Genomic DNA, 27,513 nt, shown 5'->3' with positions numbered 1-27,513 from the left:
CGCCTTGAGTGCTGTGTACAGTTCTGGGTCCCTCACCAGTTCAGGAGGATGTGAACGTACTTGAATGCATCTAGAGGAGGGTAACAAAGCTGGTGAAAGGGCAGGAACATCCCGTGAGGAGCAGCGAAGGACTTTGGACTTGTCTAGTTTGGAGAAAAGGAGGCTGAGGAGTGACCTCACTGCCCTCTACAGCTTCCTGAGTGGAGGAAATAGAAAGCGAGCTGATGATCTTTTCTCCCTGGTATACAGCAATAGGTCATGTAGGAATGGTTCAAAGCTGTGCTGGAGAGGTTCAGACTGGACATTAGGAAGCATTTCTTTACCGAGAGGGTGGTCATGCACATGCTTCCTAGAGAGGTGGTCGAAGCCCCAAGCCTGTTAGCGCTTAAGAGGCATTTGGAAAATGCCCTTAATAACATGTTTTATCTTTTGGTCAGTCCTGAAGTGGTCAGGCAGTTGGTCCTTTCTAACAGAAATGATTTTTTCTATTCTATTCTATTCTATTCTATTCTATTCTATTCTATTCTATTCTATTCTATATTTCCTATTCTATTCTACTGCAGAGCCACTTGAGGCAGTCTTCCTGCCACAATCAGAGCGGGGAGGGAAAGAGGAGGTTTGGACTCTAGGATTTCTGCCCATATCTGAAGACTAAAGTTTACTTGAACTAGATCGAACACGAGGAATTTAAGCTTGAGGATCTCTGTGGATATTTTTCCAACAGGTGGAACACCATGTCACACCCTAGCTAAGCTGACAAACAGAGCTATGCCAGAATGTTTGAACTACCAAACAAGGCAATCTCTACAGTAAGACTTGTGGAGTAAAAAAAGGAAGAAATAAAATAAGCAGATAAATGGTGACTGAATATTGTGGTATAGGCCCTTAAGGCAAAAGAACTAAATTATTAGGAAGAAAACACAAGAACATATAAGGAAAGAAATTAAAGTAATAAGGAGGTAACCTGAAATAGGCAAATCCATCTGTGGGAGCTGTACAAAACTGCAACTGAAAAGAAAATATCCAAGGCACATATCCACATATGGCAGAAATTCCGATATTACAGACAAGTGAGAAAAGAATAAACAACTCTGCTGAACATCAAAGCATGCAGTTTCAAATAATATTGAAAAATAGAGAAAATAAAGAGAACAGCCATGGGAAAAGAGATTCAAAAATAAGTTAGATTTTGGATAATCGCAGAGGGGTTTTAAATTGATTAAAAAAAAAAAGAGGCAATTTGACAGCATGTGGAATTTACAAAAATGTTGGAATTTACATATCACCAACCCAACAGCTGATAAGGCAGATTAGGAAACTTGGGGGGGGGGCATCAGGAAATTTGCAGCAACTCTCCAAAAACACAAGCAGCCAATGCAGGGGTCATACCTCTTTCAAGGGCACCTATCTCTCAGGTCCCATCAGCTTTCAAGCATGTCAGTTCACTGCTCCAGAGAGCTAGAGTTAAGCTGGGACTACCTGTGAGAACCATTACTACTCCCAATATTCTAGTCTGAACTAACATATTCAGTTAGTGAATATGTTATTCTTTCTGTCTAGAGGGTCAGCCAAGACAGAACTACTTGAAGATGGTCTGGGATTTGTAATTCTAAATGTGAACATTTCTTGGACAGTTACAAATAAATCACTCAAGTCCAAGTTCCTTGCCTCTCTCCATGGAGAATTCCTGATCAGGGAAGGATATCAGATAAGTCACCTTTTTTCATTAAGCTTCATTTAGCTTCATTAATGAATATTCTGAATCCTCCTGGTAGATTTTCCCCACTATATAATAATAGATGGATCTATTAATAATCAACTTTATTAAAACCTCCCTTTGTAGTGGCAAATTCCCTACTTTAACCAAAACCCAGGTATCTTCCTATTTCTTTGTGGGCATCTGTGGTGAACTGACCCCATCTGGACACCAGGTATCCACGAAAGCTGCTCTATCACTCCCCTCCTCAGCAGGACAGGGGACAAAAAATATACTGAAAGTCTCATGGGCTGAGACAAGGACAGGGAGAGATCACTCACCAGTTATTGTGTCAGGCAAAAGAGACTGGACTTGGGGAAATTAGTTTAATTTATTGCCAATAATATCAGAGTATATATGAGATATAAAACCAAATCATGAAACACCTTCTCCCCACTGCTTCCTTCTTCCTGGACTCAACTTTACTCCTAAATTCTCTACCTCCTCCCCACTTGGTGGTGCAGGGTTAGGGTTAGAAGGTGTTGTAGTTGGCTTCACATTGTCTCTGCCTTTCCTTCCTCCTCACAGGGAGGACTCTTCACATTCTTTCCCTGCTCCAGAGTGGGGTCCCTCCCGAGTTCGTCCCACAGGCTGCAGTTCTTCATGAACTGCTCCAGTGTGAGTCTCTCCCACAGAGTGCAGTCTTTCAGGAACAGACTGCTCCAGCATGGGTCCCTTCCACAGGGTCACAAGTTATGCCAGCAAAACTGCTCCATCATGGGCTCCTCTCTCCATGGGGTCACAAGTCCTACCAGGAGCCTGCCCCAGTGCAGGCTTCCCATGAGGTCACAGCCTTCTTTCTGGCATGGGGTCCTCCACAGGCTGCAGGAGGATATCTGCTCCACTCTGGACCTCCATGGGCTGCAAGTGGACAGCCTGCTTTACCACAGTCTGCACCAAAGGCTGTAGGGGAATCGCTGCTCTGTCACCTGGAGCACCTCCTCCCCCTCCTTCTTCACTGACCTTGGGGTCTACAGAGATGTTCCTATCACCTAGAATCACAGACCAGTTTGTGTTGGAAGGGACCTCAAAGGTCATCCAGTTCCAACCTCCCCTGCCATGGGCAAGGACACCTTCCAGCAGGCCATGTTGGTCTTGAACACTCCCAGGGATGGGGCATCCACAACTTCTCTGAGAAAGCTGTTCCCGTGCCTCACCACCCTCATAGGAATTTCTTCCTAATATCCAATCTAAGCCTGCCTTCTTTCAGTTTAAAGCCATTCCCCCTTCTCCTGTCACCACATGCCCCTGTAAAAAGTTCCTCTACAGTTCTCTGGCAGCCCCTTTAGGTACTGGAAGGGTCTCTGTGTCCCCAGAGCCTTTTCTTTTCCAGGATGAACAGCCCTAGCTCTCAGCCTGTCTGCATAGGAGAGGTGCTCCAGCTCTCTGGTCATCTTGGTGGCCCTCTGAAGGCTTCCTTTTAGTGTCTGAGTTTGTCCAGGGCCTCATGGCATTTTCCCTGACTTCCTCTTTGTTGAGATGCATCGCTCCTGAGCTTGGGAGAGGTGATCCTCTCTTTCCTCCAGGGCTTTATTTCATGGTTCTCTGCCAAGCAGATCCCTGACAAGGCCATATTCTCACTCCTCTCTTCGACTGAAGTTGCTGTTTTTTCCCTCCCTTTTAAAATATGTTATCCCAGAGGCACTACCACCATTGCTGATGGGCTTGGGCTTGGCCAGTGGCGGGTCTGTCTTGAAGCCAGCTGCCCTTGACTTTGTCAGACACTGGGGAAGCTCCCAGCAGCTTCTCAGAGAAACCACCCCTGTAGTCCCACCACTACACCAAAACCTTGCCACGCAAACACAGTACAACCTCTCTTGCTGCTGTTTTTCTCATTATGGTTAAAATATTAAGGAAATGTTCAGACTGAAAGACTGTCACAAATCAGCTTTGGCGACGCCTATCTTCTTCTAATTGTTTCAGTTTCATTTAACCAAAGGTGTGAAAAAGAGGCTAACCTGATTTCAGTGGCTGAGAAGCACCTCAGACACCACTCAGAAGTATTCAATATCTTATAAACAAAAGTTTGTATTTGGGGAAATTAATTTTCCTCTTCCTTGCAGTAGGGTCTCTTTTCTTTTTTTTAATCTATCTCCTACTACTTGGATCTTTTTTGCTTTTGTATTTGGAGTTAGGCTTGATAAATTATTGACCTTGACTTTTTATTTATGTTTTTTCAAGTCTTTATGTCTGTTTTTCCCTCTTGCTAAACTTTTTCCTTCATTTGGTTTATTTGCTTTTGGATGGTATCAGTTTTTTGGTTTTCTGCTGTTTTCAGAAGCAAGCTATCTCATTGAAAATGCAGTTATCGGCTCTTGCTTCTTCTTTTTCTTTTTCCCTACATCAATACTCTCTCCCTGCAAAGAGAACAGAACCATGAAACCTCGGAGGTCAAGCAGGCTTTGAAAATGCTCATCATAGTGGGGGGAAAAAAAAGAGTAGATTGCTGTTCTTTGGAACTTTTTGTATACATATAGAAGGGAACCTCAGCACAAGAGGAGGGGAGTGATTTTCAAAAGCATGACATAAACCAAAATAAGCAGTCCAGAAATCTGAGAGAGGTCTATAGATGTGGCAAACTATTTAATTTAAACAGGAAGATGATTCAAAATTTCTCCTTGGCTGTTTTTGCGATTTTACCAGTTAGCTTGTAATACTGGATATACTGGTAAACTGCAAAATTTTCTTGGGAATTATGTGTTATTTTGAGCACTGTTCATATCGTATTTTATGTTTGGCCTTATTTTTGCAAGAATTCTTACAGGTGTGATCATACAGGGAAAGTTATCTACCCGTAGATATCTGATATTCTCCCATATATGAGCAAAACAGTCAACAAATTAACAGACATAATTTTCAAATTGCTTTATAAAAAGGCCTCCATGAGCATTCTGATTTAAAAAGAAAAATAATAAATTGCTCGCTTATTTTTTCTATTCAGACTTGAAGTTTGTCAGCTCTGAAGTGAACACCTAGAATAATTAGCTTATGCCGTTTCATTTTATTGATATTTATTGGCTAACTAAAGAGAAGAGAAAAGCTTCAATGTATATATTATGCAGTAGATAGGGGTCACAGGTTTTATTTTTGCCTTGACATTTACTCATTGTAGACAGTGGATCAGCTACTTAGACAAATATTCTCCAGCTTTAAAAGTTCAGTCTGAAAACCTGTGACACAGCTTTTATATGTACTGAACACCAACCTTTTCCATTGATCCTACATAAGGGATGAAGGCATTTAGCACATTGCAAGTAGTCAAAAGGCATCATGCAAAACAGCTCATACTGTAGCATTCAAACTGAAAGAAATTGTAAACAATTCTGCTTTGTTCTTCAAGGCATTACCCCTGCTTGTTCTGCAATTACTGTTCCATTGCCTGAATATCTTCATTTTGAAAAATGACATTAGAGAAATACCTATACATGTACAACACAAATCATTTTTCATTGATTTTGGTTAAAAGCTAGAAAGTCTGCATAAACAGTTGTCTTTGATGCCCTCTAACTAGCTTAAAAGCAGTAATAACCAACTCAAGCTGCCAGAAATGACTGTGCATGTCAACTGCCTGATGCCCGATCATTTCTTATACATAAGCATATATTTTTGTTACCTTGATTGCTGGAATGGGCTTCTTCGGAATGAAATGCTTTTTCTCGGGAAGCACAGCAGCCATGTTCTGTGTCTTCAGTTTAATCTTGTTCTCAGCTATTATTTTTTTGCGTTGTTCCAGGTAAGGCCCAAAACTGGGTAGTTTCTGAAACAAAAATCAGTAAACTTGATTATGCTTAGTGAGCGGGGGTAGTAAAAAGGTGAGTCTGATCCCACAGGTGAAACCCTAAGTCCATGCTGACCGTGACTTGCTTCTTATTCAGGAAGTTGAAACTGAAAACAGCAAGACTGCACCAGAGTGAGAAGTGAATAAAAATCAAATATGAACATTAGGATCTGACTTGAAAATATATACTGAATATTAAAATATTAATATCCCACAGCAGAAAAATAGCTGAATTGCAGGTCAGCATCCCACAATCTATTATATCCCCATTGCATACTTGCTTGTATATAAAAATGTATCATGTTAAATAATTTAAATGTGTAACTTTATTTCTATTTTATTTTATACTATGTGGTAAGGTATCAGAAAATTATCAGTTTACTTAGAAGGATTCCACCAGTATTTAAGATTACTTGTATTGATATCTGAATATATCAATACATACTTTTTAAAGCTTATAAACATGTATTTTGCAGTCTGATAATAGAAGGCTGTCTTGACCTGTCAAAGTAAGGCTAACAAACACCAAATGAACTGAAACACATTATAATCTCCTAATTTACCTCTATGTCCCACTTGCAATCTTTTCTGCAACATTTAATCCTTGAACTCAATTAAGCAAACTCTAGAGGAAGATTTCACTGAATGGCAAAACTCATGTCTCACCCAAGAACATGAAAGAGCTGGTTAAGGATTCATAAAACACTCTGCTTCCTGACAGAAAAAGTCCCTTTGCTTACCTAGCAGAGATATGGACAACTGTAGTGTGCCATGATCACAGAGTTCGGTGAGCGAAAAATGGTAAAAAAAATGGATTTTTGCTTGATGCAATAGATCATGCCCTTCCTCCCCTGAAACTAGTTTCTTATTCTGCAAAAGTATTTTATCCACCTAACTAAACCCTGTTCAGAAGCTACAGCAATACTGCAGAAACCAGCAGGTAGTAACAGGGGATACATAGCCTCAGCAGCTGCTAGCATTAATTCACGCTAATAATACAACCTCAAAGAGCATATCGAACAAGATACAGTACTGCCATGGTCATCAATTTTTTAAGAGGGAATTTCAATGTGAATTTTAAACCCCGAATTACTTAAAAATTTACAAATTATTATTTTTTAAAATGAAGTAAATCCAGAAGAGGTTACCCTGCCCTTCTGCTAATCCTTAGAAGAAAAATTCCTCGATGAGCTCCATCAGCCGCAGTACCCAACCCTGGGACCTCAGGCTTCTTGCTATGACAAACAAAAGCTTTCTTGGCTGTTCAGTTTTTGGCACTCTGAGCATCCAGCCAGAGGGTGAGGTCCTTGAAATGCTTCCCTGCTTCCAAGAGTTGGTTTGTGGCCTCAACACATTTTTAAAAGCAAGTCAGCATGAGCCTTGCAGTCTCCTGGAGCTCTCTGGAGGAGGTGCCCTCCTGCAGGCTGCGACTAAACCATGAGACAAAGCCTCGGTCTGGGCAAATGCAAGGCCAGAACTGTGGGGGATATTGCAGACCCCATCTGTCCCAAAGGTAGGTGTAGCCCAAGTTTCCCCACTGTCCGTGCACTCTTATTGTGTCTGTTCAATGAGAACTTGGCTCCTGCATGTCATGTTCAAGGGCTTCCTTACAGACATCAAACAAACTTTCCTTTCTGTGCAGTTGCCATATGAGAATTGTTCTTGGATGTCTTAAAATAAGGCTTTATGAATTACTGCAAACAGCAGTAAGGAAGCGGCCTTACATACTAAAGTCAAATAAGGCAACAAAAACAGGATTATTTTATAAGGCAAAATGAGCAGAAGGAAAAATTCGTTTAATTTCATTCTAATCAATAGGCTCTAAAGCACAAACATGTAAACTCAATTCTTTACAAGACCTTTAGAAAGCCTAAAACTTTTAGCAAAAATCAAAAAACCACAAATTTTGCTAAAAAGTGTTCTGGTATGTCTACTAGGCCGAATCAACTAGAAATACAATTTTGGCTACGAATAAGTAGTAGCTGTGTCACTGAGAAACTATTTCCTCTCCATAATTTATGTGCTGATGCCAACAACTTTGGCTTGAGAAGGCAGGAGACTTGATGACAAAGCATTGTTGGATTCTTTCCTGTCTGGCCAGGAATTGGATTGCTGACTTTGAGAGTAAGTAGCAAAGCTAATTTTGCTGATGTTTTAACTGAAGTAGTAGAGAGAGGAGACAGTTGTTCATGGCTTGACTGATTGAAGATCATCTTCAGGAAGAACAGCCAAATCTTTTCTTAATAAATCCTTTACTTTTCTGTTCTCTTAATATATGCCCAATCTCCTAATTTCTACTGACAGAAACACTGGGTATACTGAAGTGAAATAGACGATCTAAGGAAGAGTGTGGAAGAAGAATTCCTTTTTTGTGTATAGGTGAAGAGTGAATTACAAAGGTTTATTAATTTTCAAAGTTGTAAGTTGAAGTAGATTTTTACATCTAACATATCTGCTATCTGGACTGTACAGCAGACATTTCGAAGAGTGTGCAATACCACCAGTTCCATAATTCAGATGATTTGTAGTGACGTGTTCAGCTAAATTAAACTGTATAATCTCTATTTTTTAAAAATAAAAGAAAATATGATTCATCTACAAACTATTGTCCAACTTTCATATTTGCTGTGCACTGCTGTTTTTCTGTCAAGAATTTGGTAAAATGGAATTTAAAATAATTAAGGAATCATGTAGGTCTTGATCCAGGCTGGGGTATACACAATGAGCTTCCACTGACTTCACACACTGTGTGCCCATACAAATGGCCTGGTTATTTGGAGTCTAGTAGTTCACAAGCAGCCAAGCCAAATTTCATCAAACAACACTGAAAACCAACAATCTTTTCTATAGCAATAAATAATACATGAAAATGTAGCCTCAGGAGCTTAGGAAGGACTTATTGATGGTTCCGCCTATGAGTAATGCACAGACACAGGGAATGCAGAGGAGAGTGCTTATTGTTTGGAGCTGTGGTTTCAAACATCTTGCAGTCAAAGGCCATATGAAATGGCAAATGATATTTTAATGAAATGTGTTACTGGATACAGAAAAAGTGGAGACGTTGAAGTAACAGTGGAAGAAATGGATATTTAAGAGATTTTAAAATTAAATCACCTCTAATCATTGCAGGGGATATCTTCCTAAGCACATAGGGGATTTAATAACAAAATTCCCAATGAAAGCACAAGCACAGAGCTTGTTGTGTTTAACTCTGTTTGCTTTTGAAATCTTTATATAGTACTTTTTTTTTTTTAATTTCCAGATAATCCAGTGTCACTAAACTCTCCATACATTATATCTTTGTTATATCAACATCTGCCTAGAAAAAACCCACAATTAATATGAATATGTGGAGCATAGCAAGTCCTTAGAAGATTGCAACAAGCAGAGTAATTAGATAATTCTCATCTACTTATATATCTGTATCAGTGATGTCTATAGCTGCATTATTTGTATCCATCTGTCTCTATATAGACATAATTTAATGTGTTTCTACTGGAGGGATAACATCAAGAATGGAGCCAAAATAAATACATTAAGCGGAATTATTTCATTGTTTATAATTGCATTATCACAAAACTGGAAGCTTGACGTATCTTGCTGGAGCATTTTACAGAAAGAAAGCAAAAATCCAAATCCTCCCTCGCCCTTCACTTCCAAAAGCTGCCTTTTAACTGATGAACTGTATAAATCTTCAGCAACATTGTGGTTTTTGTTTCAGTAGTTTCTTCAGGGATTCATCATTGATGAATTTGTTCTTACCAAAAAAGCTAAATCCTGCTCATTTAAAGATAACAGTATCTTCCACTAAAACTGTCTCTATTCAGATATAAAAAAGCATTACCCTGCCAATAGAGAACTGACAACTTAATGAATCAACAAGGAAACCTTAAGCCAGAGAGCTTTAAGGTGAGTAAGTCTGTTTTGATTATAATTTATTCATGGATCAATCTAAAGGTAATTGAGCATATTATGAACTAAAAAAGATTCTTGTTTCCTAATGGCAAAAAGTAGAAAGAATCCTGCACTTCAGACTGATGCAATTTTTATGGGCACACCAGCAAGCAACCTAACCAGTGAACAGGCTGGTGGACAGGGCAGTGCAATATGAGTCAGATGACCCAGACTTTATTTCTAACTTGGAAACTGATCTGCTCCTTACTCTGGGAAAATCCACATGTGTCTCCATGATGAAGTCATGGGTTGCTTATCTGGGACCTGTCTGCTACTAAGGGGCTGGATGCCATCTACTGTTAGAAGACACAGATTTCAGCTGGCACAGTGTATTGAGTTTTCATGGCAAGGTTTTGATAGTGTGGGGGCTACAGGGGTGGCTTCTGTGAGAAGAGGCTAGAAGCTTCTCCTATGTCTGGCGGAGCCAAAGACAGCTGGCTCCAAGATGGGCCTGCCACTGGCCAAGGCCAAGCCCATCAGCAATGGTGGAAGTGCCTCTGGGAAAACATTATTACATTAATAACAAAAGGAACAGTAGGGAAAATGTGGGCCCACTACTGAATGGAAAAAGGAACCTTGCAACAGAGATTGCAGAGGAAGCTCAGATAGGGAACACCTTCTTTGCATCAACCTTCACTACCCTCAGGAATCCCGATCCAGGAGACCAGGGAGAAGGTCTGCAGAAAGAAAGACTTCTCCTTAGTCAAGGAGATGTGCTAAAATGGCTGCATATATCTAGAATCCTTATTACATATTGTATGTACATGTAATACATGTAATATGTTCTTATTTTACACTGTGCAATAATTTCCATGCAGTGGTCTGCCTCCACCCTGTTGCAACTTCACAACAATAACAACAAGAGCAACGAGAACAACAACAGAAAGATTACTGAAGTTTCCTGAAGTCATATCTGCTTTCTTCCTTGTTCTCAGAGAATACAATGAAACATGACTCCAACATTTCCAAAGAGAAAGAAAACACAAAGTTCCAGTACCAATGAGCAGCACCAGTAACAACAATGAAATCTTGTGACAATGTCAAGTAGCTTGTGTTACTTCTGGGGAAAAAAAAAACAAACCACCCAACAAAAAACCAACCTAACAATAATGCCAACGGCTGAATTTTGTTTCTCTGAAGGCAGCAAATAACACACATTTTCATATTCATAGATCTATATATGAAGAGAATATTTTGCAGAAGCTTTCCCCACAGGTAAACTGCTTAACTAATGAAAACTATGTATGGCAATGGAGAAAGTAAAGATGTGAATTCTTATTCTGTTAGACATTCTTATTCTTTCAAGCATTCAAAGCTAAATTCTCTTAAATAGCTGCTTTTCTCTGTGTCAGTCCCATACCCTGCATGGTAAGAGCCCATGGTAGGAAGGAGACATCCAGATGGCACTAGGGTTCATGCCAACACCTCCAGCAAGGAATCCTGCAGGAGTCCTCCCCACAGCATGTGGGCAGGAGATGTGTAATGGAGAGGATGGGATACTTCATTCTACCAGTTTCCACCTGATAGTGAGTTTCTTGGGCCAACATCAGCTGTTGGAGCCCCTGGAGCTGCTGTAGTTCCATTAGCAATAAGCCACAGGGATTTTGTCCCTTGTATCAAAGGGTTCATACATTCTCATGGCTCTGTTTCTTAGAGCTGAGACATTTCTGGGTTCACTGCCTTTAATGATGTGGAAATGCCTTCAAAATAAAGGACAGAACACAACAATTATTCAGAAAAAAAAATGAACTCTGCCTTTCAGTTATTTTGATTTTTTTTCTTGGAACTTTTATTTGCTTCGTAAACAGCACTGTCTCAGTAATCTGCAATTACTGCACATATACTTGTTCCTGTAACCTCTGCTGCCCACTCTGCATGTGTATATACCATCACATTTAGTTACTCAACTATTCTGCCTGCTCTTTAAACCATGATTATTTAAAGTGGTTGAGCTAACCCCCAGCCCTTCAGTAATTCTGAGACTAAACGGAACACTAATGTGTGTTCTAGGAGAACATACTGCAGTGACCTCACCATGAGATATACAGTACTATGTTTGAATGTGCAGATAAAACATTACTTAAAATAACAATTATTTATTCTTTCATAATTTTTCTAACACTGCCAGAATTTTCTCTTCTATTTCCAAATCACAAACAGATTATTCTTCATGTTCTAACTCAAATATTTGGGTTTTAGCAGGATATATACACCAAGTGAGGGAAAAGGTTTTAGGATTATAGGCTTACTATAGTGCAGCAAAAACTTACATTCTACAAATGTACTGAAGTCATGAAATATTCATCAATAAAACAAAAAAAGAGCTAATATTTGCAGCAAGCTTAGACATTTACAATCAAAAGCCAGGATGACATAGATGATAAAGAAAATGTTACCTTCTGGGGTGAAGAAAAGAAGATACTGATACACATTACTGTGCTACTTCATGAACATCTGGCAGTCTGTCACTTAATAGACAACAACATCTTCTCTAAACAGAAGAGACTTGAATTCATCAGGGATTCCTGTAGTACAGTATGTGCTTAACTTAAGTACCTGCTTTCTGTGATTTCCATAGATTACCATATTCATGACACTGGAGTGAAAGCATTCTTCTCACTCTCTAACCAGAACATGCAAAAGAAATTAAAATGTTGGCAGGCACTTTGTCTCCAGTTTGTTGGACACGTGAGGGAAGGACTTTCCACCCATTTATGCAGATGAAATTCTGTCAGCTAAGCAGCAGCATAAAGAAGATGTCAGCAGAATGGCTATTAACAAATATCTGGCAGGCAAGCAAATCTAACTGTATAAAAATGTGTTTAGGAAAGAGGAATCAGTATCAGTTTGAGCCTTAGCATTGCAAAAACTTTGTGCAAAAAAGATTTGTACTTTTACTAGTAAATAAGTAAAAATCAGTATTCACATTTTCATGTGTATCTATATATCATTTGTATACATAACTATGCATTCAGTTTATGCGCTTATTCTATCAGTGCTGTAAATTACCCAATCACATGAAAAAATGCCATTGTTAGATAGTTTTACCCACTTTCTCTAAGCTGGTTGGTAACTGATCTGTTGAGACCAATGCTAAACTAATCTGTTTCTTTGAATTTAACCATTCTCTTCTGGGAGTATATGTACTGAGGAGATTGACTCCAGCAGTACCAGACTGTCTGTTTTCTAGGTCCTTTCAAAGAAATTTCAGAGATGTTAGCTAGACTATTAAAAGAGAAAAAACATCTTTTCTTACAACTCTGAGAAAGTATGCATTAGTGGCTACCAACCGACCTGTCAATCATAGATGTTGCTGACCCAGCAAGGTGAGTAGAACCATATTAAGCTGAATTTGTTAATTCTGCTTGTGCTAAATGACCTGGGTCAGGTACCAGGAGCAACCTCACCCTGTTTCTAGAACTGTGAGGCCCAAGGAAGCTGCATTTAAACTGCCCACGTGACCCATTTGAATCTGTTCAAAAGCTCCTTGAGCAACCCGACATTACCACGCAGCCTGAATGCAAGTTACACGTCATGGGCAGGAGGAGGTGAAAAGCACGATATCTACATCTGCTTTAGCTCTTTCACACTCTTATCCAGCATCGCCCTGGTAGAAATACAGCTCTAGACTCCCTGCAGTACTTACTCACAGAAACCCTATGTATGCACCATGGCCATATAAAATATGCACAGTATAATCAGTAATACCTGTGAAATCCATGCTCCTGGGGGATGGGAGACTACACAGAGAGGCAACCTCTTTCAGACTCTGGAAGAAATTGGGGTTTTGAAAGCCTCTCTGAGGCTTTGGGTACCTTCAGTAAAATAACAAGTGCTTCCACTGTGTGCAAAGAAAGTGCCTTTCCATCACTGCTATGTGTGTGTTTCAGTTGTGTGTTTTTCTTATCAAGTATTTCTTCATAGCAGTTAAACCTTCCATAAGAGGTAAGAGCATACACTTTTCCCATCTACTGGAACCTTTACAGATTTTTGTTTTGCTTTGATTTTTGTTTATCCTGCCTTTTTGCTTTAATGCATTTTTTTGCATGGAAGCTCCAGATTTATAACCAACTTGCCTATACTGTAAACAGCATATAATTTCAATATATCTAGAAATAAAGTCCACTTTACCCTGGTAGATTACACATCACATATCTATACATATATTTTTCTACTAATAGACTACGTAAATGCAAACCACTGCTAATAATTCCTAAGTAAGCCTTCTTCCACTTCAGATTCATTGTAATCCATCTCTTATGGCAGATGAACTACAGTACTTATCCTCCTCCTGCACAGGCTACAATGCTTTCCCTTGTTCATCTCTCACACACAGTAATCCTTCCATCTCTACTTCACACAATCCTAATTTAAATGTAAAGTATTCAGTGCAGACAAAAGAGCTCTAGTCAACTCTTGCAGCTATGACCAAGGAGACCACCACTGCCTTTTAGTCTTCAAAGTCAATAATACAATGCTTTTCATCATCACCACAATATCCTAAACTCACTAAACTGCACACTAAGAGTCATAATACTAATAGTTCTAGCATTAACAGCAAATACTTTCACTTCTAGATAGTCAGAACTCCCTTCAGCTGTCAGGAGGCAGGATGAGAAAATGCTGAATGCTCTCCTATAAAGAGTTTGGGTGTTCTGCTTTGATTAAGGCCTTCCAACAGTTTAAAAAATGTCACAAAGTAACACATAACATATGACATTAAGAAAAAAAAATATAGCCAGATGGCAAAATTAGAATGGTCCACTAAAGGAAAATGATGCTGAAGAATTTTTATAATTTGAAGCTATTAAAACTTTTAAACACATCTGAAAATAAATAAGTAATTGCTAAACTCTTTAAAATCAATATTATATCAAAATTATCTTATGAATGAAATATCAGTAATACATTACAAAAGCGATAGCTTCACTAAACTGATGTAAATGCTTTTACCCCACCATCAAGTAGTGAGGAGACATCAACATGTAGGTACCAAAATAACAGATGCTATATAAAACGCTAATGTAGAAAACCAGAAAAGTTCTCATTAGAATCCAAGTCCCTCACAGTGTCTCTCGCATATTTATCTGTCTTTATAACAGCTAAAGTATCATTATATTCTGAATATGACATTATTCTATATTCTAAAATGCTAATTTGATTAGATTTTCACTCAAGTCAATCAGAAGAAGAATTTGATTTTCAAAAATCTAACATGCAAATCATTAGAAATACAGATCACGGGCATACATCAGTGTACTTTTAAAAACTATCTTGTTTTAAATTACCACAATAGCTTTAAAATGAGTTCTGATCATCTTGTTACTGCAAAACTTCACTGATTTGTATGCACAGTTAGGCTTGCAAGCAAATGCATTCAGCTTGCCCTCTGCTATTAAATATAACCATAATCACATATTGCTCGAAGAGGCCATCCACTTTTTCACTGGTTATGTGCTCCTTACAGATACAGAAACCTTTCCTTTACATATCACTTTGCACTATGTAGTCACTGTGGGTTATTTTGCAGGTCAAACAGACTGACATGACACAACAAACCATGTAATTGATACATGCAAAGAAACTCCTGTCTTGATCCTACAAGACTTTTATGCATGGCTCAACATGCAAGGAGTTACATTAACTGAGGTTAAGCCTCTGTGCAGTGACTGGGGGTACTGGGACCATCTCTCACCGGCTCATCACCACAACCAACCCACTCTTCTTGGATGTGAACACCTGGCTCCACCTGACCTCATCCCAGGAGTTACAGGTGCCCAATAAAAGGTAAAACAGAGTGTACAGTGTGCACATTTTTTATGTTGTTTGAAAAAACTGTCCTGTCTCCAGCTGTTCTGCACTCACTTCCAGATAACATACCTCTCACTTCACACGAGTGATCACACAAGCACTACAGAGCTTCACTACTCAAAAATCTGACATATTTAAAAATCTCATCCTCATTTAAATTGTAAAAACAAAATTATTTTTATTTCTTGACATAATTCAACTTGTTGAAGTTATGCCAGATATTTATAGTGATTCAATCGGCAGTTAGAAACAGTCATCTCTGGCCATTTCAACTACTGAGATAGAAAGGGAAACAAAATTTTCTACTTAGTGCAGCTTCTCTACACTAACGCTGTCTACAACAGTGTTGCTGCTCTAAAGGTCACAGATGACATAATTTAAATTATTATAGATAATCCATGTCATCTATCTGCCTGAGGTTTTTTTTCTTGTTTTCCATATTTTATAGAAGTGCTGTGTATCCCAATGGATAAAGCTTCTAGGAGAGCTTCACTCTGAGCGGCTTACAAAGGTGGGAGCATTCACCACACTGCTTCTCCTCAGGAAGGCTAGAGCCATTTCTTGCCTCTCGAGAACATGCAGTGAGTGGTCCTGTACAACACCAGGCTATTGTAAGGACGTTCTGCCCGACCCATTTTTCCACTGGAGGACGTCTTGCAATTTCAGTTCCTGACTGAGTTTTGCCACTCAGTTTGTTGCAAGGCAATGGCAGTGGTAGCAGTGATGAGAAGTGGACTAGAGTTTTGTTCCCAGGTTATTTGTATGAGTGAATGAGCCCAGGCTCCACCGTTTCCAAATGCAGTTTGGTAGTGGGACTTTCCGGAGTGCCCCATCCTGACCACACCATCTGGAGCAAATGCTGCAAAACAACTGTCAAGCCATGTAAGTGTGACTAATATGGCAAAGTTTAGGTGCTGAGATTTGCTGTTTGAGACCACATCCACTGCTCTGCTTTTCCTCAAAGCCTATTTTAGACTGCAACGAGTTTTTATGGCTTTCCTTTCTGTTAGGCCTATGTTTCTCCAGCAGTACTGCAACTGACTGTGCAGCTCGATGCTCCCCAGTACACAGACATCCTTTTGGATGGAGGGTTCTGTCCCAGAATAGCTCTCACAGGCGCCCAGTGGCATTTCTGCTCAGTGATCTGGGGACTGTCACTTGAGCACACATTGTACGGCTCCACTTACCTGTGAGGTTGCAGTACTCCAGGAGATGACAGGATTCCTCCTTGGTCATATAGTCAGTGTGAAAAATTGATGGGCACTAAATTTTTGCCTCATTCAAACACTCTTTTGAAGTTGTTTTGTAGTCCCTGCCTCAAACTGAAAAATACCCAAATTAAATAATACTTAAGTTCAATCTCCTGATTTTCTCTATTTCTATTATTTTGAGATTCTGGTATCCTGGTTCAGTTGCCTTGTTTTTTGTGCACAGCAGCCTGGTTAAGACCTCAGGGGTGTACATCTCAATCGCTTTCCAGATGTTGAGTAATGTGCAACACTGCAGGTTGTGGTTACTGACAGGGTGCTAATTCTGGCTTTATAAAGTGCTTTCTAATAACTGATGGTCACTTTGTACTCGTATAGTTTCCTGCCCTTGGAACACAAGGATTGATGTTTTCATTTCAACACATTACTCCAATATATCTCAGCTGAACTGCTCCTACACTCTGCTGGTGGATTTACAAGCCTTTTTGGAGGAGCTGTGTCCTATGTATGCCTGATACAAACAGTAGTCCCTCCCCTGCCCTGCCTTGCGCAACATAAAGGCCTTGGCATTTACATGCTGCAGTGCTGTGCTCTGGGATATTTTGTCCAGCTTCTTTATATATGAGAAGATTGCAGCAAATACAACTGTAAGTTGTATTCATAGCATGATTTTGTTTAGTAATCACCTCAGGAGACTGTACAGATCTGAAAAGTGTGGAAAAGTATTGTGAGATGGCTTATGGATCCCACTAATCTTCAAACTGACATTTTCAGGTGTGAGTCTATCCTGCATGGTTTTTATTTTTTAGGAGCTAGGTAACAGCCTTTAAGAGGTCAGCAATTATCCCAGTGCTCCAGGAGTCAAATGCAATTTCATCCCATTTTATTTCATTTTAGATTTATTGCCTTGGTCATTTCAAGCAGATAGATGAGAATGTAATCATCATCAGCTGCAGCTTTTGCTGCTCTGTTTCTGCATCTATACAGCTATGGCAGTGATCCCAGCCAGCCTCATTAGTTCTTCTTGCTCATACTGCTGGCATTCTTCTACCACAGTTTTGATCTTAAATTGCATTTTCTTCCACCAGTATCCACACTAAGAGATGCTCAAAAGATATTGAGGTAGTTACAACCTGTAATTCTTATATCTAATACATTTGTAAATATATTAATATTGCATCAGAAGCTGAAAATACTTTTACTTTTTTAAGATGAAAAGCATATTACCACCTGTATAATGCCTTGCTAAAAGACTATAGATATGTACAGCTTCCCATATTCTCTCCAGCTGGTTTGCTGCCCATCTGACCTGTGGCTCTGCAAAACCTCAGCAATGAGACTTACGCTCTCCTTACTTTCACTTGCCTTACTGTTTTTTCTCTGAGTGCTGAGGTCATTCCATTAATTCAGTGCTGCATCGCTGTGTCCATTTCCAGCTTTTTTTTTTACCTAGAAGACATCTCAGAGCTTTAAAACACCATCTAAATACCTTGCTACAGGGGATCTTACAGCTTACTACCTATTTCAGCTAAGTTTTCTGACTTTTTGTCTGTAGCTTTTATAAATTGTTTGCCCCCGTTTCATCATGTGCTTCACTGACTCGATTTAGTTAAAAGAAGAGTACTTTTGAGTTATCTATACTTCCCAGTATTTTAATTTGTTCAACTTTTCTTGGTAATTTACACTGTCCTGCTTATATTTTGATTGTTCTATCATGTAATATTATGCTGTACATTTTTGTCAGCAATTTTAGACTCCCAGAAAATGCCAAGAAAGTCTCTGTTGTCTAGTATTTATTGATGTTTTAACTGTCCAGCTGGCATTCAAACTCTTCTCTGATTTAGTGCTGGTGCTCTTAGTTTAAAGTTCATGCTTCTGCAAACAGCACCAAAAGTTTATTTTTGCTCTTGTGTAGTCCATGAAAGCCAGCTATGTGTAAAGATACATTTTCTGAGTCAGTTTGTTTTCCTGATGTGGTGAATTATTTCTTTTTGCTACTGTAAGCAAGCTTTGCAAAACAATCTTCTTGCCAATGCAAAAAATCCCACATGCGAGACAATTACCAGTCGATTTTTCTTCTCTGCTTTGTGCTAATGCATTTATGTTTGCATAAATTTTTTCCTTGTCTGTGCAAACATTTTCTTTTCTGGGTGGCTAAGGGCTTGTCTCTGGCCTTGGCTGTTGCTAATCGTGCCCACGAGCCCTGTGTTGCTGTCATGCTGCTGCGTGAGCTCACCAGGAGCCTCTGCATTCGTGCTTTAGTTTAGATCAGGAGTACACCTTTGAAGTGAATCTCCTGATTGTCCCCACTGCACTTTGCTTCTTATGGCAGCACAGTCTCAGAGAGCACAGACTGTATTTTATTTTGGATGAAAGGAAAGCTGAATATGTGCTCCAGCAGTGCACCTAAAATGAGCTCCAGCTGCTAATGGGCATTTAGCCATTTAGACCAGACTGGAGCTAAAAAACCTGGAATGAATACTGTGTGGACACCAGTCTGCAGCATCAACCATTTCATTCTACAAGCCTATTCCTATTTGACCTGTTCGTCTGCACTACTTCTTAATGTGCTCTCATTTGAACCACTGCAGCTTTATCCCACCTACAAACTGAATTCAGCTGTTAGAATGCAGCGAACTCATGGGTTAGCTGTTGGGGAAGACAGTGAGGTATCATTTTTTCAGACCATCCATACTTGGATAATACATATATAGTAGTCACACCATATAAAAATGTGTGTATTAGTCATATATTTATATCATATTACATTACGTTCTAATAGATCTTAGAAGATATTTATGGAGATTTTCTAAAAATTCTCACTGCTTTTCTTGATTTTGGAGCCTCAGGCTGATAGATATCTATTTCTCAGTTTAATTTTCACTAACATCTAATAAAGCTCATTTCTATGTCCATCTGTCCATCTCTCATGACCACTCACATACTGCCATTATCTGCCTTTCTTTTTCCTTCAGAGTCTTTAGCAAGACACTCGCTATACCCACAGCAGTAAATCAGTGTCTGGGAATGTTCCTGGGCACAAGGATGTTGTCATCTATCCTAACAAAATGTTAAAATATTTTTTTGCCTGCTTTTGGCCTGTGCTGACTATCAGTGTCCCAGGCAATTCCTGGAGAGGCTTTGGAAGTTAGCATGCTCCAGGAGCCATTCCCAGCAGGCAGCCCGCCTGCAGCCAACCTGCTTAGGAGACTAACAGCTTCTGATCATTGGCACAGGCTGCTTGGTGCCAGCTGGCCTAAGCACCTAGGAATATTCCTGGGCACATTTAATTTGAAAGTACAGACATCTCTCTCCTTTCTGAAGTTAGGTGCCTATAGGAATCTAGTCACTTTTGATGTCAGTGCCCAGGCAGAATTAAGTAAAACAGTGTAACATCCAACTAATTTCAATAAACGCTATCCTCTGCCATTAGGGACTTTCTGGAACTAGAGATACAAGGCTTATAGCTAATAATAAAATGTATGTTGTAGTATGGAGTTATTTATCACAGCTATCACTATTTTTTAACATTTAAGAACACCTCTTTTTTCTTTTTTTCCCTCTTTTTTCCTTTTTTTTTGGCAAAAATAGGAGAAGTACAAATACAGCTTTAAAAAACCAAGAAAATAAGCGATATTCCAGTATGAGACTAGGATTAGCTGTATCTTCAACCCAGTCTTAAAGCAAGCTCCTTTCTAAGTGAAATAACACCTTTGAGAAGTTAATGTTGATTATTGCTTACATGGGAACTCAGTTTATTTGATATTATTTACTATCAATTGTTCATTCCTTAGGAAAACTTTGCTTCAAAGTCTTTAAACATTTACCCAACAGAGTAGATTTGGGGGGTCTTTTATAACAATGAAACTGATCTGAGATACATCAAATACTGGGAGTATGGATCATATCTAAAGACCAGCCCAGACACCTAGTCTCCTCTTCAAGAAAGAGAAATACCTTGAGAATTTGGGTTATAATGTCTTACCTTTTTCTGAAAATAATACAAATCGAATATTCACAGAATCAGTCTGGGGAACAGAACTGTGAACTAATTTTCATTTCCTTTCAGTATTTAATTAGGTTTCTTGAGCCTGCTTCTCAGTGTCTCTGTTACAGAAGACAAAAGAAATGAGATAAAATGGACAGTTGTTTCACATGGTTGTCTTCCCTTGCAAAGGTCTTATGCCACCTTCATCATTAAAATATCCCAACAGTGTCTGTTAACTAATAACTCCACCTATCTTGCATGGCTCACCTGCTCTCTCATTCTCATTCTTTGTGTGTGGGACAGGCTGCTTGGTTTTGGTAAGATTTTAGTAATTTACTTCCTGTAAAAACAAAAGCAAGCAGCAACATAGATACACTTCTACAAAGAGAAGGTAAAGCTGGAAAAGTGTTGTTTTTTTTTTGTCACAGGGTGAAAGGCAAAGGCACTGTCTGCGTCTTAGGTCCTGTGGGAGCTTGTTCCACAGTTGTGACATGCCCCTAAGCCAACTCAGTCACCTTATACAGCAGTATTATAAAAAGCGTACTGCTGAAAATCCAGCAAGCACAAGGAATGAATACAGTCATGGAGTACAGTCTTTCCCTGGGGTTTAAGCCAGTGCGCAAGGTACAAAGGATCTTTGTACTGATGGTGCTGAAGAAAAGAGCCAAGCACTGGTTTGCCATTCTGTGCCAGGATATCCCTGGCCATTCTGTGCCAGGATGTCCCAACTAGGGCTTCCACACCACCAACACTCCTTGTTGCCAGCACATGCATGGAAGAAAAAGAAAAAATAAAAAATGGAGGTGATACAGGAGGTCAATGCTTCACCTGAGATGGAAGACAGATCTTTCCTTCAGTGTGTGCTGAACCTGACAGCTGAACTGCTCTCTGTTGGAAAATGCTGGAAATCCAGCCTAGAAAATGGAGGGAGGATGGCCTAGTGTGCTCACAGCAACTTCAGTCCCTGAGCAGATACGCTGCAGCATTTTCTGCAAGCTGAAGTTTTCCAGAAGATAATTACAGCTGCTGCTACTTCACACTTTCCTTTCTTTTACCTCTTAGTAGAAGGAAGTAATAAATCCTTCTATATAAATGCAAAGCAGAACTAAGAATGAAATTGATGTTGCAATTTTAATTTACCATTTTCATTGTTGTTAATTTATACACAAACAGTGTGCCATAAGTCTCCCCTGGAAAACAGTCTAATTCCTTTCAAGCATCCCCCATGAAAACCAGATACAGACACTGAGTTTCATCCTGCATTTTTTGTATGTCTTAAAAGACTTCTTATTTTTTTAAGTTGGGGAAAAGCACATACTCCTGCAGCAAGACAAAGCAAAGCAGGTTTCAGCCTTTATTGGAAGTTCCTGATTACTATGATAAGGGCTGAAGAATAATTTAAGACATCATCAGCTACAACAGATCACAGTAAAATTTCCAGCAGCCTTTTAAAAAGTCTTACTGTTCTTATGCACATAAAGCCATTGGGGCACAATCACAGTTGAACTTTTTGGCTGAACTCACTTCACAACCAGCAGCTTGGTTTCCAGTGCAGATCACTAGGCTACATATTATCTTTCAAAAATTCCTCCAGAACTTAAGCCCAGACAGACACCACTACATAAAATTTTCATCACTCTCCTGCCTCTTTTATAGCACAGGTCGCATACAATGGTCAGGAACAGGCCATGAGGGTTATCAGGCTTCACCACAGAAGGGTTCATGGTTTGGGGCAGCTTGTGCAGAGCATCCCCCAGGCCTGGACTCAGGGCAAGATGGGTAGAAGGTGGCAGGGGAGTCATGGAGGGTGAGCCAGGAACAGCCACTGTGGAGCCACTGTAGGAGAGAAAATCCTGAAATATTTTGAACTTTGCAACTATCTCTGAGAGATTGAGAGACCATGGGAAAAATTCTAATGTCTCATAGTCCACCTGACTTTGGACGGGAAAAAAATCCCCACAAAATAGAATGAAAACTTTAAGTTGCAAAAACTCCTGTCTGTGAGAATGTAGATAAGCTATGGTACTCATCAAGTCAGCAGACTTTCCTACTGTTCACTTTCGCGATGACTGTTTGGTATATTATTCTCTTCTTAACAGGAAAGAGGGAGCAGCACTACTGAGAACAATTGCGTTGCTTTCTCTGCCCAGTTTTCAGAGAAAGGGGACACATTTTGGGGTGAAACTGATTTCACATTAAACAAAGTATCTGTAGTTTTCTCACCACCATTATTGTTCTATTATTTTCACTGTAATGCTACTCAATTACTTAACATTTTAATTTGTATGAGTAAACACTTTCATTTCTGATCTAGAAATATTTCCCTAAAATCAAGTAAAACATTTTCAAAAGACAAACAGCAGAACTCACTTTTTTACCGATTGAGCTAAAAATAAGTAGTCTTCAGCAACACACTGAAATTATTTAAGTGTTTAAGCAAATTTTTACAAGTATACTAAAACAAAATGTTACATTAAAATCAAAATTCTAAATTTTCTGAACTCCAAAAAGAATTCTATCCCTTCATGACTGCAAAAGGCAAATAGAACGCAAATGCAATAAAACAATCCCAGCCTAAAATTTTAATTCAGTTGTTCAATAATTTCTATTTCTTTGCAGTATTTTTACTTTATTATACTTTTATAAGACTCTCAAATATATCTATAAAACTTTATAGCCCTTTTCCAACAGCATTTGGGGTGTGTTCTGAAAAGAAGCATGTTTATGAGCTGCAAGACAGGAAGAAAATTAAAGTACCCTTACGGGACCGAGGAGGGGAGACTATGGTTATGAGCTCAGGTTTTTATGTATCCACCACTACCTATGTAATTCTTGAGTATTCAAGTTTTCATTGCAATTGCTTTATAGAATTATCTTCTGTTGGACTGATAACAGTGTACAACCTATCAATGCTTGAAACTGAAAGCAAATTTTGTTGTGACACAGTCCCTTTCGCAGCAGCAACTGAGTATCTCCTGGCTAATGCTTAAGGTCAGGGACTTCACTCGTGCTGAAGAATCCTAAAGGCAGCTCAGCCAGCCAGATACTTTAAATTGAGACCCTTCTCTGTGGATGAGCTGGGGATGGTACTTGGACAGTTAAGTTATATTCTTACAATAGACCGTGTTGAGATTTCACATAAAAATAAATGCCCAATTCTGCACAAAAAATTATCTTCCCAATGCATGCTGAATTATGAACCAGTACTCACACAGTCAAAACAGTGGTCATGACTTCACAGAGGCATCCCCTCCCAAACTGCCATTTAGGGGCAACTAAAGAGACAGTCAAGATGGAGAGGAAATGTTTGGTTTTTTCTTAAATGGAGACAGAGAGGCAGACTTTAAAGCTTTTCAGACTGCACATTCATCACTCAAATGTTGTTATAAATACCTTTGAAAATTATTCACACTACGCAGACAAAAAATAACTCAGAGATAAACAACAGAAAAATAAATTAAGTCCTATGGAAAAATGTAAATACTGTTTCTTCTCCATCTGCTTTATCCTGGTAATTAGGTCCAAAATCCAGCAGCAGGCACTGAAGCCCACCCACAAACCAGGGACTGAGGGTCAAACCCCAAACTATGACAAAATTGTTAAGAAAATGTCTGCAGTCTATCAAATGAAAGAAGATTACTTTGTTGTGAAGAAAAAAAGAGAAGGGAGTTCTGAAGCATGAGGCATTTATTAGCCCTGCTCTGTACCACCCAAAATGGCTCCGAGAGGCCACACTCCTCCTGGGTGCCCTTTAGTTACATGCTTCAGTCACCCAAGGATTTCCTGTTGGTCCCATTTTAACTGGTAAGTTTAGAGGTTTCAGAATATAATTTTTCCTAATGTCAGTGGTATGGGAGTTGTTTCCAGCTTAGTAATATAATTTAGTAAAAGAGAAAATATAGCACTTACAGAACTTTGTGGGTTTTAAATGAGCCTTCTGGCTTTCAATTTACAAATGGAAATTTTTGAAATGGATATTTCAAAATGTCAGGAGTGCTCAGCACTTGAAAGAAGGCTCAGTAAAGGCAGGGAAAAACTGCTGGAGTGTCTGGATTCCAAGTTTGGAATTGGAAAAGATGCCTTTTAGCTAATAATAATAATTTCAAAAAATATTAAGTAACAATTAGCATCTAGGATATAATGCTCTATGCTGTAATGATGGGTCATAAAAATAAATAAAATTATAGTTGATAGGTTCTAGAATTCAACTACTTTAAATTCAACTGCAAGGTCTTGTCTTGAAGAATCTAAGAAAACCCCCATATTTTAGTGATATGCTTCTGTGTTTCTCATGAATCCAGACATACTGTATAAAACAACATGGTATTTTATAGCTTTTATATAAATAAATTATTAACTTGGAAGAAAGACAACACAGGAATAGAAAAAAAATGTACTAATTATTCCAAGTCAAACAGAAAAGACACAAAATGATTAAAGAAAGAAGAGATATATCATATGACATATCCCCACCAATATATGGGTTATACAGTGAATTACTTACACTAGACAGTTACAAGTGTGGCAATCAAAAACATAGTCATGGCATAAAATATAGAAGGAGCTATTTCATTAAAACTTATCTGCTGAGTTGAATGAAGGGCAAACAAGGTCTTACCTATGTGAGGATTAGACCCACCTTCTTAATAACAGCTGGGGTAGGTCTCCTTAAACATCAACCATCAGAGCACCCAAGTGCAATCAGCCTGAATGAGATCCTGAGAAATCAATAAAGTTCTTGCCAAGCCACTTCAAACTATTACAGAGCCCCAGTGTGGAGCAGCAGATTACAGGCTGGCTGTAATTTTTCCCTGGAACCCAAACACAGTTCCTGGGCCTTAATGAATTCTGTTCAGCATGAATAGGTCAGCATAGTGCAGAAATCTCTTTTCCTAACTTCTACATGTAGAAATGGTGTGCCCAACAGCTCTGTTCAGTTACTGGGGGCAGTTGCCCTGTGCCAATGTACGACTAATGGGCAACAAAATAGAAAGCCATTTTTAATCCATTTGTCCATAAAAACTCAGGAAGTACAGCTTCGACTGCTGAGACATCCATGAGGTTGGATCAAACCCACAGAAGATTACGGAAAAATCTTCAAGGGCTTAGAGTAATGAAAGTAAAATAAGTGGGAAAGGTCATAATCATGTTCCTTAAGTCTGATCTTATTCTTTAGGTAAAATACCATGTCAATTATATACTATTGGATACTGATCGCTCCAGTGACTCGTGCTGAGTCACTATCTGAACACTTCACCAGGATCCAGTGGCTGGACAGCTATAATGTTGGAAAGGGCCATGGGCTAGCTTGTGCAGACAGAAAAAGTCTGCAAGTCCAGCACATAGTCCTGGCAACCCAGAATTTCTCCCAGCAGTACTTCCATTAGACTCTATGTATTCAAGTTTCAAAAGTCTTCCCTACCTTTAATCTCAGTAACCCAGTATATGAAACCTCCATCATTTCTACAAAAACGCTTTTCTTCCAATCAGGGTAATTTTTCTCCTACCTCTTCTGAACACTATATTTTTTTTTTTCCCAATTCAACTCATCAGTCTTGGTTGAGTTTTCACTCTACATCATAAAATCCCTCTTTCTCAACTGATTGCAAACTTCAAATATTTGTACAGCACTGAGTTCTCCACCTCTTATGTTTACATACATCATTTGGGCAGGACATATGGACACTTTAAGAGTTTTAGCTTCTTTATCCTCTCCTTGTAAGTCACTCCTTCTAGATTTCTCATACATATGTGCATGTTGGTACACTTATGGCTGTTCTTAGGGGCCAAATATGTTCCTAAGAGAATTAAAAGATGTTCTTGTCAAACTTCCTCTCAAAACTAGCATAAGAATAACAATTCTTGGAAAATAGGATGAAAACAAATTTTAAGTCTGCTTTCTATTTCCAGTAACACAGACTTAATTTTGCACTTTAGTTGCATGGAGCACTGTAGCCCACAGAGCACCCTGCTATCCCAGTAAACAGCTTTCTTAGATGAGAAGCTTAAAGCTTTTAGCTTTCACAAGCTAAAAGTCCAAGTCTTTTCTTACACATCAGTATGTGTACCTGTGACTAGTACCAAAAACAAAACGGGAACACACAAATAAAATTAGGTTTTACAAATAATAGCTACCTGTAGATACAGAAGAGGCCTTTCTGATTGCACAGATGTTTCTAAGTCATCTAGAATGTCTGTAGGACACAACCTGCAACTCCATAAGGCTACATCTTGTGTAATATCAACTATTTTACCAGTGCTTAATGAACAAAAAATGGTTAGAATTACTGCTTAGAAATACACAATATTGTTAATAAATGTCTTCTCTCACTAGGGGTAGATTCTAGAGAAAGAATTTTGTGTTATCAGGTTCTCAGGCTAGTAATTATAGCTTACATGTTGAAAGCCACAACCTTGCTTTCGCAGATGCAATTTGCATCAAAATCTGCACTTACAAAATCAGGGAGAAGAGTTGTGCACACATAAATTAATTGCCGACCCATTTTCTAGTGCTTGAACTGTAGACAATTAGCTATCAATCACTGCTGACCAGAGCTTTACTCTGTGAAGACACAAAGAGTAAGGCTCTGCAAGTAATACCAATCCTGCAAATACTGCAGCACCCCAAACATCCCCAAACTCTGTGACTTTCACCTGACAAAGAAAACACTCTTTGGCAGTAAAAGCTGGTACAGAACTGAAGGTTGGAGGAAGAGGGGGGAGAGGGAGAGGGAAAGAGAGACTGATTTGCTCTCAATGAATATGAAAGAGCTGATCTCTGCCATTGAGGAAAATTCTTGCACCAGCAAGTGCTGACTGATTGTGATGAGGAATGCTTTATCACCAAGATCCAGACACCCTTTCATATGGTGATTACTATTCCTGTCATGACCCTCTGGTCATCAAGCCACAGTGTCTTTTGTCATGAAACAACTATCCAATAAGAAATAATCTAGGAATAAGCCTGTAGCATAATATCTTATGCTTGCTTATATACACAGCAGGAGGAGGAAAATCT

At 39.1% G+C, this 27,513-nt stretch overlaps 1 protein-coding gene across 5 annotated transcripts in view; it reads right to left on the bottom strand.

Moving 5' to 3' along the window:
- DPYD (dihydropyrimidine dehydrogenase) overlaps positions 1 to 27,513 on the bottom strand; it is a 336,400-nt gene that overhangs the window by 9,393 nt on the left and 299,494 nt on the right. For 3 of the 5 annotated variants that reach the window (XM_027651422.1, XM_027651425.1, XM_027651423.1), the window contains one exon: positions 5,370 to 5,513. The exons of 1 other annotated variant lie outside the window; for it this stretch is intronic. In XM_027651422.1, coding sequence (XP_027507223.1) covers positions 5,370 to 5,513 — 144 coding nt within the window. Of the gene's footprint in view, positions 1 to 5,369; positions 5,514 to 11,884; positions 12,014 to 27,513 lie in introns of those variants that run through there. One more of the 5 variants, XR_003528954.1, reaches the window with a different exon arrangement.

Source organism: Corapipo altera, unplaced genomic scaffold (assembly GCF_003945725.1).
Source record: "Corapipo altera isolate COAL_440 unplaced genomic scaffold, ASM394572v1 57, whole genome shotgun sequence".
NCBI lineage: Eukaryota > Metazoa > Chordata > Aves > Passeriformes > Pipridae > Corapipo > Corapipo altera.
This window is presented reverse-complemented; position numbering and strand designations above follow the sequence as displayed.